Source organism: Plutella xylostella, chromosome 17, assembly GCF_932276165.1.
Source record: "Plutella xylostella chromosome 17, ilPluXylo3.1, whole genome shotgun sequence".
Taxonomy (NCBI): domain Eukaryota; kingdom Metazoa; phylum Arthropoda; class Insecta; order Lepidoptera; family Plutellidae; genus Plutella; species Plutella xylostella.
The window spans coordinates 6567507-6579910 of NC_063997.1; the positions used below are offsets into that span (position 1 = coordinate 6567507).

The 12404-nt window shown below is 40.6% G+C and overlaps 1 protein-coding gene across 3 annotated transcripts in view; it reads left to right on the forward strand.

Moving 5' to 3' along the window:
* The first annotated feature begins 1759 nt into the window (after positions 1-1759).
* Positions 1760-12404, forward strand: part of LOC105393738 (inactive rhomboid protein 1) — a 102469-nt gene continuing 91824 nt past the window's right edge. For 2 of the 3 annotated variants that reach the window (XM_048626986.1, XM_048626987.1), the window contains exon 1: positions 1760-2825. In XM_048626986.1, the coding sequence (XP_048482943.1) occupies positions 2326-2825 (500 nt within the window). In that variant the 5' untranslated portion in view covers positions 1760-2325. Of the gene's footprint in view, positions 2826-4789; positions 5127-12404 lie in introns of those variants that run through there. The other variant, XM_048626988.1, reaches the window with a different exon arrangement.

The following is a 12404-nucleotide window of genomic DNA, read 5'->3' on the forward strand; positions in this document are numbered from 1 at the left end:
TATTCACACTGGTCGTCAGTGTAAAGGTGTGAGTTCGCAGCAGTTATTAAGTGAACGGCAAATGCATTTAGCTCGGTTCGTTAGGCCACGTCGCTTCATTAGGGGCCGACAGTGCAAACGCGGTTTTAGGCGAAGCACCCTACATTCGAAAGGGCTATTTCTAAATAACATTTTGGAAAAAATACTCTCGAAGACATGCTTTCCCTGACTTTACTTACCTTCCCTGAACATTTAGAGCTTTCCTGACATTCCAGAATGTGGACACTCTGGGCACCCTGAAAATGAACATTCGACATGAGAAGAGGGAGCGATACGGCGGCATACAGCCAATGCTAATATCTTCGAGTTTACCTGCTACCAGTTATTGTCTGATGATGAATTGATTCTGATATGTAGTAATGCTTTTATTTCTTACATACCTTATAGGTACATTGAAACATTTCGACAAATTGGTACAAATAATACAATACAACAAAACAAAAATAATACTTACTTATATCAAATAGGTATAGGTATAGAGCCTTTCTTTATTGAATGGTTCACGTGCCACACACACGTCATCACGTGAAAGTTCATGATTTGTTGACTAAAATTGGTCATCGATGTTAATAATGAAACGATCGACTAGACAATGGGAAAATAAAAAGCATTGCACCGAATCTTTATGAATATTAACTTCAGCATTGTTCTGAAATGAGAAGTTTCCGGGCTTCCGTGATTTATTCTACGAACTACGAACAATATAATAATGAAATTATTTTTTCCTTACCTAGGTCGAATGAAAAACTGTTTTAACCTTGCTCATGGTCGTTGGGTCACTTTTGTGACCAAGGGTGCAATTATATACAAGAGAAGAGGTTACGTATAGGTAAGAGGACTAATCATCTGATTATAGTAAAACAAAACTCGAGAGCTAATTTCTGCCAGGTATGATATTTCAGTTACGCCTTCGCCGACCTACGCATTCTAATTTCAGCATTCTTGAAATACTTCTTCAAATCCTACGCAAAACAAAAGAATTTAGAAACCAAATTGTTAACATGTAAAATCTTTGAGTACCGCACAGCGGTAGGCGGTGGCAAGTGTACCCACACAGCCCCTCGATGGCACGATATAGGGTTGATAAACATAACCGTTGACTTTAAAGTGCCCTTTCATATTAGAACAGGGCTCGTTTCAATCGAGCGGTCGGATGTGCGTCTTGAATAAAACATAGCGAGTTAGCATGTCGCGCCTCGCACGCACGCCGCCGCCGCCGCCGCCGCCGCCGCGTCACCCTACACGACACGCTGCTCTACATTATTACATAACTTTTATCTCCTCAAATGTATTAAGATACTTTTCTTCATTTTGTCCCATTAGAAAAGCTACTGCCCAAATTTGGAAATAGCCGTAAAGATAACCTTTTCGTAAGCCTAATTAGGCCATCTCACTTTTAGTAGAAATCGTGCCCATCAATCCCTCCATGGATTAGGGATTCATAATGCAAACAGCTTTATAGCCGTGTGATGAAACACCGCACCCCTTCGAGTAGTTATTAGAAACGACACCGACCTCTAAAACACAATTCAATATTTTCAATAATAATGTTTGCAGAGGACCTGAAATAAGTGTGCTAATGCTATATTTGGAGGTCGAGCCAATGTTTAGATCTGTCCAGAGTGAAGTGAGAGGCAATTTGAGGCTGAAACGCATGCGCGGTGCGCGGCGCGTCGATAGCGCAGCGGAGTGACGTCCGCGCGAGCCTCGCGCCCTCCGCCTCCCGCCAGCACTCGCCCTCGCGCCAGCCCCCCGCGCGCCACCGCGCCGCCGCCACGAGCGAGCTGTGCCGAGCTGTGTGCTGCCCGCACCCCGCACCAACCACGCCGCAAACAACAGTGTTACACAGTTACAGTTCAGTGAAACGGCTCATCCACCTTGCTAACGTGATCCTTTTAGAATCTCATCCGTGAAAACAAACATCGCAGAGTGATATTCGCGCAAGCGCGACTCACACGGTCATGTCGAGGGCGGCCATTTTGCCAGAAGACTCGAGTTTGCCTCGCCCAAACTGGGCAGCCTGAGGCTGCTGGCCCTCGGTGAGTTCGCGGACGAATCAGGGCATGCGGCGCGGAGCAGCGCGGGCCGCGGGCGCGCCCTGAGCCTCGCCGCGCGCGCTATTGATCCGGAGCGCCATGGCGCTCGCGGAGTGAATGCGGACATCGGGACTGCAGGCCTCGCTCGCGCGACGCGCGTTACTCAGTGACAGTGCTACAGTGGACGCGCGGCATGTGAGCCGGCGAGCTGGCGGGGCAGGCAGGGCGCGCGGGCGGCGGCGGGCCCGCCATGGCCGAGGAGTACGCGCGCTCACCCTGCGAGCGCTTCCCGGCGGCGGGCGCGTTCAGCGTGGCGCCGCCGCCGGAGCGGCTGAGCCCGCCGCCGCCCGCGCCGCTGCCGGACCGGTTCTCGGCGTCGCCGCGGCGGGTGCGCCGCTGTGCCGAGGCGGAGCGCGCGCGCCGGCCGCGCTACGTGCCGCCGGCGGCGCACGTGCCGGTGGAGCGCTACGTCCCGCGGCCGCCGGCGCCGGTGCGGCCGCCCCCGCCCGTGTACTGCGGGCTGGCGTGCCGGCCGCCGCCGCCGCGCAAGTGCTGCAGCTCGGCGTGCCGCGAGGAGCGCGCGGGCTCGCCGCCGCCGCCGCGCTACGCGGAGTACGTGGGGGCAGCGGCGCGGCGCCTGGCCTGCACGCCGCCGCCGCCGCCGCCGCCCGCGCTGCAGCTGCCCTGCGACCCTCAGGAGCCACCCTGCTGCTTGCAGGCTCGCAGGCGACCGCAGAATGCGCATGATTGGTAAGTCTTCTGTCTACCTCCAGTGCATATCAGTGGCTAAGAAGGTCAAATAAGAATATTTAATTTTAGTTTGGTTTATCAAGGTTAACAAATCTACATGATACACAACAGATAAACAAATGACTACCTACGCTAAAGTTGAATGATACCTCGTGATGAACTGTCATTATAAGTGCATATTATAGAAAATGTATGAGTCATAGGTAAATGTAGCGCTACGAACTTACGCCATACGCGCTAATGCGTAGCGTAGCGGAGCTTTTCTAGGAACCATTCCATCTTTCCAAATATGGGTTTAAATTCGTCGAATTCTATCCCAGCTTTTATTATTTATATTCATGGGAATCGTAGTAAAATCCTGGGGCTTTCAAAGTTCCACACGCACCATACAACCTTGGACTGGACACGTCGAACGATTTATTACTTGGATCGTTATTATAAAATTTCTGTGAGATTAAAACGTTTCCAATGATTCAGGCTGGGCGACGGGAGGGTTGTAATTGGTTAATATTTTGTGGGCGGATTTGATAACGCTTGATTGATGATGGTCGCTCGCTGGCTACCGGTTGACAGCAAATATCCTGTGATTACCGTTTCTATGGATTCTATATAGGCATTTATAAGGTACCAACGTTCCTGTGTGAAAGCTCGTTATGTCGTTTATTATTATATTTATGATTATCACACACACACGTATGTACACAATATGTATGTATATACGTGCTTGAGTGAGCAGAGTTGATGTTGTCTAGACTTATTAGTTTTGCTTCTTCAGTAAAATATAGATAATCGCAGAATCTCTGTTGCCATACACAGGGGGGTCAGGAAAATCACTGTCTACACATTCCACACACATTCCCATCATTTCCAGTATCTTATTAAAATTATTTTCTATTAAGTAAATTATAAATTATGAGGATACATTTGAAATCGAGTATGTAGCGGTAGGTAGGTACTTCATCCGATGGCGATTTATGTGTTGAACAGACTCTTGTTCTGTAACACCGAATCAGATTTAGACTAGCTAGGTACCTATATCACACACTAGTTATCATGCAAGCGTCTGAAAAGCTTTAAATACGATACGACGCGTCGTATCGTATTTAAAGCTTTTCAGGATAGAATACGCATGAAAATAAATAAATGATAATGTGAAGGATTTTTTGAAAGGATATCTGTAGTTTTTGTATTTAATCGTTACACACATGCATACATGTAACATGTAAGTATCTTACCTTTTTTATATTATTATAATATAAATAAAAATGGCGTAGGGTAGTTATTTTCTATAGATTGATTACCTAGGTTCGACCGATGATTGCTAGTTCCTACGTCTGGACAAGGATTTGCCTTTTTTTATTTGTCCTCGCATCCCTATATTGTTCTAAGACTTGGATGCTTACCAGTTGGCAATGTCTTCGAGAGCTTAAGTTTTACTTTGCTAGCCTGAAAATATTGCATTTTCTGTAACGTTCATCTTTGCCGCAACCGCTCCTCTTGGCCTCAAAATTTATTGCTATACGATTTAACGAAAACAATATGGTATATAATGGATATAAAAATTGAAACTGTATGTATTTTTTATGAAAATTTTCGTTTAATGTTCCATTTACGTAATAAATACTTATCGAATCGGTATAATGTTATCTGACATTACAGTTTACATTGAAAAATAAATACATTTTCCATCATCTTTAAACCTCAAACACTGAATATCAGTGCCGCTTCAGGTGCGTCGACACCTCACCTGACCATTCGATACTGTTTTCAATACTACACAAACATACTATGGAAAAAGAACAGCGCCAACGTAGCCACTTTTGTAACTTTTTTTAAATTAAGTAAGCACCTGATTTGATTAATTAATATGTCGGTACATTGAACTAGTAACGGGAAGTAAATAATCATTGATTTTTAGTCACAAGAAAAACTACATTCATGGATTGCACAGATTACGTAACATAACAAATGTACAATGACTCTACTCACACGTTTTCTTATCAAGTCATCGTAATTCTACACAAATATTTTCAAGATAACAGTCGGTAACCATGACATCACGATACCACTGAAATTCAGTGTAGACGCTCACTGGCGTGAAATATATCACGGATTTTTCACAAAACGTATTAAATGAACTGTAATAGTGTTTATTCATCAATTAAAATGAATAGTGGAGTGTGTTAAAAAGTGTAATGTCCGAATTTGGACAAGTTGTGTTCATAAATAGAATCCGTGGTCGTCTGTTATTGCTATCATAAAAATAATGAACAATGACTACGGTATGAATAAGAAGCCAAAGTAAGTTTCCTTTACATTAAGTTAGCAACGGAAATTGCTTTGATTTTCTAAAAATACATTATAAGGTTGTGTTCAGGTAGGAAATTATATTAATTTGGGTACGTTTTCTAGCTTCAAAGGTAAATATTGATTCATAGAGCAACGACCTTCACTTTCTCATTTGTTTCCTCACTATTTTAAACAGATACTGAAAAATAACAAGAGTTAACGAGTTGGTACATGGCTTCATTCCTGCTACGATACAAAAACATGGTTCCTGACTTCCTGAGTTCAATAACCTATTATCAGCATAATAACAGCAGCCATGAAATGTAACATGAACATTAAATTTATTTATAAAAGTAAGTATATACTGAATATACAAAATACTGTTCATTACAAAGATATACTGTAATAGTCTGAATACGAAATAAGATCTAGATTCTAGATACGTATGTGCAATTTCATGTATGAGTATTTTGGATTTGGAATACATTAAAAATATGCGGCGCAATCTTAAGATCCTCTATTAAGATTATCGTTAATTTGGTATTATAGTTACTTGAGTATTAGGTATCGAGGCCGTAAAATTTTGATGTATAATACCCAACCCAATCATGCTTAACTACAAACAATAGTCGAAGTTGAAGAATATCGAGATTAAGTTAATGAAATAATGTGAACCCGCAGTAGACAAACGTGTTAAAAAATACGCGGATATTTCCTGTTCTTGGCGTACAAATTAATAATTTACTCATACCTAACTGTAACACATATCTATCTAAAACACTGTACAGGATGGTAGGGGCTACAGTAATCAGTAAGATAAGGCACGGATAATATTCCGAAGGGATCTCGTGTAATTTTCACGGCTCATCGGATTCGGGCGTTACTGGCAACTGTTATTGCTTGGATAGATTGATGAAGTTAAGAATTTCCTATGCTATAGGTACATGATATTATACATATGTTTCATAGTCGTTGTCTGCTTTACGGGCATAACTTTTGTTCTGTCTACGACTTTTTGGCTGAAAAATCGACGGCCTTTAGTAGCAAGATGCTGTAGTTTATTATCATTTTGAAAATAAGTGAATGCTTGCTTATAACCCTATAAATAATGCCAAAGTCGTTTTTATTTTTATTAAAGTTTTTTAAGTAATACATACCTTTAATCCCGATTTTCCCACGGGACCATGGTGAGGCGAAGGGACTTAGTGTTACGTCATTATCTTCAGAACCAACTCTTTGGCTTGAGCCCAAATTATCATATGCCCTTGGCAGCCGGTATTTTCTTAAACCTGACGGAAAATGAATCTTATTTTGCTGTAATAAGGAAATATTTGTTTTGCAGATTTTTCCACACTGATGAAGGTTAGATTTTCTTTTGAACAATGGAAGTTACGTTCTGCTTTACTTTTGTATAAAAAGTTATTTAATAATCAAAATATATTCGTATCTGCCGTGGAAATGGATATTATGTTTAGTCTTAGACCTTTGTTTTCAAACAGTAAATATAATTTTATATTAGGTACCTATTGTTTTTTTGTGAAAGCTATCGCAGGTAACATTTGTTTTAGTTAACTTATCCCCTGGCTCATTGTAATGAACATCCTGGGCTGTTTTAAACGAAAAATTACAATCAGACACAAAATGCAAATCTAAGCTTGTAAGTAAATACTAAAATAAGCATGTCATGGCGTACTTATACTTTTTAAGTATCTCTCTTAATCGGTAAGGGAAATAGAGTTATACTTATTAAACATATATACAAAATATAATCTCATATACAAGCTTTTTGCAGAATATGTAGTCTGTATAAATAAGCTGATTTAAATACATGTACGGTGGGTAGCGATACTCCTCCGGAAGAAAATCATTTCACGTAACTTTCGTACTCTAGCTACTGACTTGAGTTCTGAACTTATAGGTACATGGTCGATTCAGCGAATCAGCACATCCCTTCATAACCATAAACAGTTCTCTCCAGCATCCATCCTAACGCAATAAGTGTTGAGATTGAAACAAATGGCCAAAGTTCACGGGAAACTTAGAAAATTTGAATAATAAAGAGCTCGTGCAAACAGGAAATGCTGCAATCGCATTAAGTAACAGGAAGAAAGTTTGTATGCAATAATATGGAACGACTGCACTAAGTTCCTACTTTGTTTAATATAACATGCTCTGCTAGAATGGGTTTGGACTTTGAACGCGCGTTAAAGTGAGAACTTCACAATGTATGCAAATGATGTGTGTTGGCAGTTTTGTTTATGGTGTTATGCTGTTCAGCTCCTCGGTTTTATATGTGATACGAGTTACGAGCGAGACAAAGCTACTATGGTCGGATTTGGTCTCTTCTGACTGCGTTGGATAGTCAGATACCGTTTGCAGGATATACAAATAAGTAGCATACTTATGTAAAAAAATATACAAGACTATAACTATCATTTTTACACAGCGCAATGATGAGCTGTTTTGTAGGTGTGAAGGAAGTAATGTTACTTGCTAAGAAAACATTAATAGCATGTGCAATTAATTACAATAAAACAATGTTTTCCAAGCAAGCTAGCTTACCTTATAAAATATGACGGTAATAGCAATAGCTAATTAGCAAAACGAACAGAGCTTCTAAAAAAAAATACCTAGGTACTCTAGAAACCGTAACATCAACAGAAGTGGTGCGAGCATTACTGACAAGACCACAATGTCTTGGCGCTTTCGCAGAAATGAAGTCACAAAATTTTACAGGAGGACATTTTGAAAGCGCAGTGTAGTCAGTGCAGGCAGACACATCCGCTAAGCATTTATTTCCACGTTTTGGGTCGAGTGCCGGCCCAGTTGTTGCTGACGACCGACGTCAATACACCGACGTGTTAGGCCTTGGTCTCCTATTTACGCCGTAGGTCGCGACCAGCGTCACGCCGTAGGCCGCGTCACTATGCTCACTATAGAAATGTACTGATGCGGTCTCCCTCACACGCCGACGTTGGCGCGTAGATGTATGAGCATCGTGACGCGGCCTACGGCGGTGACACTTGACGCGACCTACGGCGTAAATAGGAGACCCGGGCCTTACAGTTACTGACATTCCATTACCAACAGAACACTGACAGCAAAACGAAATTTATGTGAGTTTTAGCTGATGGGGACTGTTTTGTTAACTTGGTATCTAGTTTGTTTGACCTGCACATACCTACGAGAAACACATTTTTTTGTTATACTTATAATAACTAAACTGACTCAAGACGCCACCGACCACTCGTTTCAGACTCGCCTATCCTATAAGTATCTACTTACATTCTAGACGCATTGAACAACTATACCTTCTCTACACTATCACCTGCTCAACATCACGTGTCTGTACAATGTATGAACCTATGTACTTCATTGCATTTTAGTTATTTATTTATTTGAAGCTATTTAGCGTGTTATGTTGTTGAAACATGCATATGCGGTCGCCCCGCTGACCCCAATACTGCGCTTGTTTTCATTATAATTATAGTGACATGAATTTTTGCCTACTACTGGCATAGTTAATTGCAATTATGTGTCGCAGTTCTCTGATAGCAATATACCATCCATTTTAGGGTTCCGTAGCTCCTACTAAAAACAATGTTTTTAAAATAAGGTGTAAGTATAAAGTACTAATAGTAATCACAGTATCCTGTAAATCTACTACTACATTACAATTAAAAGTACTTACAACATTTATTACGTAGAGGTATAAAGTCAACAAAATATGGTTAAGATCCTCCGGCAGTGTAGGTACATGTACAGTCTTCGACCATTTATAATCAAAGTGTACAGTTTACCTAATACTAACCTAACTCATATACATATGTAGGTATATCAGGTGGAAGATGGATCGAAGAGGGTTATTACGTAGGTAATATTTTAATTTTATTAAAATGTTTGCGCCGCCGCCTCCTCGGTGTACGTAATATATTTCGCTGACTGTCCCTACAGAGTCCCCCATCGCGATATAAAACGGTGATATCGCAGTTTTCGGCTGCGACTTGGCCAACACCCAGACTTTATATTGAAATTAACTGCCAAAACTTAGAAAACATCTACAAGTTAACGAATTAACCCGCGCCATGCGAATAAATTCACTAAATTAACTTTATTGTACAACTAGCTGTTCTCGCGAGCTTCGCTTCGCCTTAAAAAGTTTTCTCGTGGGAATTCCGGGATAAAAAGCAGCCTTTGTTCTTTCACAGGGTCTAGACCATATGTATACCAAATTTCATTTAAATCCATTCAGTAGTTTTGGCGTGAAAGAGTAACAGACAGGCACACTGACACAGTTACATTCGCATTTATGATATTAGTTAGGATTTTAAACTAGCCTTCGCCCTCCAGCTCAGCTTTTTAACCTTTAAATGCTTAGAGATGATTATAAATATCAATATCTTAATACTAAATCGTTTCAGTAGATGAGTCTGAGTTTCAAACCTGCGTTGATATCTTCGATTATGTATAACATACTTTTATTGCCTGTAACATAATTACAGACAGTGACAGCATGTTTTTTATCCAACCGGGTGGTCATTATACAGACATTGTGAAACAGGTCCTTAGTTACATTTTTGCAGTCAACAGTCATACGCAGCACCAATGCAGAATATCCCCCAAATTCATAGAGCTTTTTGACACTCTACAATAGGATTAAAATTGACGTTGTGGTATCCGAATTTCAACTTTTTGACTGACATAAAAAGTCGAAACTCGTGTGTTTCAAAGTAAATTTTAACCTTGTTGTTAATTTACAATACGGTCTATGAATTTGAGGGTTAGTCTACTGGCCATCTCGGATTCATTTCTCGGCCCGCTCGACACCCGCTCATGGAAAATAAAGCAAGTTGAATTTGAAACCGCTCAACTGCAGGAAATCTCTATCAGATAGCGATATCTCTTCTTGGACGACGCCCAGGATCGGGGAATGGTACTGAAACCTTAGATATAAACGTTCATTTTTGGACTAGATATGGCGAAAAACTACAACACATTATACGGAACATACATGGTTTAAAGAAATGTTATTTTAATACTTGTTTTATATGGTATTTGTAATGCCATAGTTCCTACTTACCACGTTTGTCAATCAATAGTTATTGAAATTTTTACTATTGCTTCAAGCTGCATAGCCTACTACAGTTTTAGACCTTAGCTAGGATAACAGAGACAAAGTACTGACTTTTGTTCGGCCCTCTGATAACGTTAAGACCAAACGTAAGCTATAAGAACATTCAATCTTCAAATCAAGTTCTGCCAATGTATGATCCAACAATGACAAGATAAACATATTTAAAGTGATCAAACTTAGTTGCTCTTTCTATTAATTTCATGTATTTTTATCTTCCTGTGCACTATTAATCTGAAATTCAAAACACTCGAGAACTTCAAAAAAACTTGGTAGGTAAAAGTCAAGATAGTTCCCTTCCAAGATCGCTGTTGGCGGCGGCCCAGTGTGCCGATGGTACTTACAGATAGTCTGGCGGGATGTGATACTAAATGTATGAACTTGTGCTGTTACTATTAAATGAAGAGAAAAACTCCGTAGGGTTTTGGCATGAGAACGTTATGACGCCGTTTCATTGCTTCATGAAACACGTTTGATTGTTTCATAGATATGTCTAAAAGCTCCGTATACCTACTTTTGTTTTTTGGCTTCCGTAGGCTAATAAGGGCTGAGAACAGAACTATTATTATGTTTGTAGTTTCCAAATTAGTAAATTCTATAACTTTTAGCTCCAATTTCTCCATAGTTGGTTAGATCTCCATAATTACATATGTTAAATTCTTGACAGATGTGTCAAAAGTCAAGCAATAATCCCTGGTTATGCTCTAACCCACTATGGCGAAATTGGGACTTAAACGAGTTCAAAATATCACCGCTAAGAGTGCCGGAGCCGCGGTCGATCACTGCTAAATTGGTAATTAATGAGCACAAGGAAAGTTCTCCTTAGGCCTGGCTTCCCAGACAATTACAGAACAAATTGGCTTTTGATTTAACTATTTATTCTTTCGTGTGTACGCCTGTATTACAGTTTACTTTGCACGCCACTTTAGATTTGAGGACGATCGAGGTTTGCCCATGAAAAGCTCACTGAAAGCAAACTGAAAGCTTGTGAAAAGTTTCAGTAGCATAGCAATTTACCTAGTGGGTGGAACTTTTTCATTGCTCGCGAGTGTATTATTGGCTTATCGGATATTTAGTTTAAGTAAGTACACTGTTTTTGATGTAGGTGCATAAATCGTAGTAAGTGGATATGTAGCATAAAGCATCATACTGAATACTTGTACGATTGTGTAAACAGCACTTGTCAACCTACATGGTTGGTTACATTACACCCCTTACGATTTGTGAATAGTTTGACCGACATCTCTAACCGAAATCATAAAAAAACCCTGTAAATGCGACAACAATGTTACCAACAAAACTAAAAGAACTTTGTATTTTGCCTAAGCATATTCTATTCCATAATTTACATAGTGACTTTATACTGTCCAAATAAGGCATATGGAGTAGAGGACAAAGGAAGATTTCGGCCGTAGTTTTGTCGGCTAATCCATCAGTGACGTAATAATCCTTCCTTATGTATGTCAGAGAGAATTTAAGTAGACCTATGTATGTCCCAGTCAGTGAATCAGGACAGTATAATGAAACTGTAGAGATGCTTAGATTCAACTTTGGCTTTGGCTTTGATACGAATTATACATTACTAGCTGTTCCCGCGCGCTTCGCTTCGCCTTATAAAGTTTTCCCGTGGGAATTCCGGGATAAAAAGTAGCATATGTTCTTTCCCAGGGTCTAGACCGTATGTATTCCAAATTTCATTCAAATCCGTTCAGTAGTTTTGGCGTGAAAGAGTAACAGACAGACAGACAGACAGATAGACAGACACAGTTACTTTCGCATTTATAATATTAGTTAGGATTAGGATTAGGATAGGCACAATGCACAATATACCTAGGTAGTAGGTAGTGGTCCCATACCATGATGCAGCGATGGCGTGCCTGGAGGCTGTGGCTAATCGGCTTCCAGTCCAATTCCGCGTCACACGAGCGGAATGCCTCCCGCATTCCCTCTCGCGATCATATTCGGATGTGGCGTCTATAACAGAACCGGTAGAAACATTGCCGTGCCTGTAATTAAGTCATCCGTCAGACCAATATAACATGGCGTTCGAGAAAACTTCTATACTTACCGACTTTTCTAAGGTGTACATTCAAGCGTATATACTTACTATATACACTGTCGCTCCTGGTTTGGTGTGAATACAGCAATAGCGGGTAGTG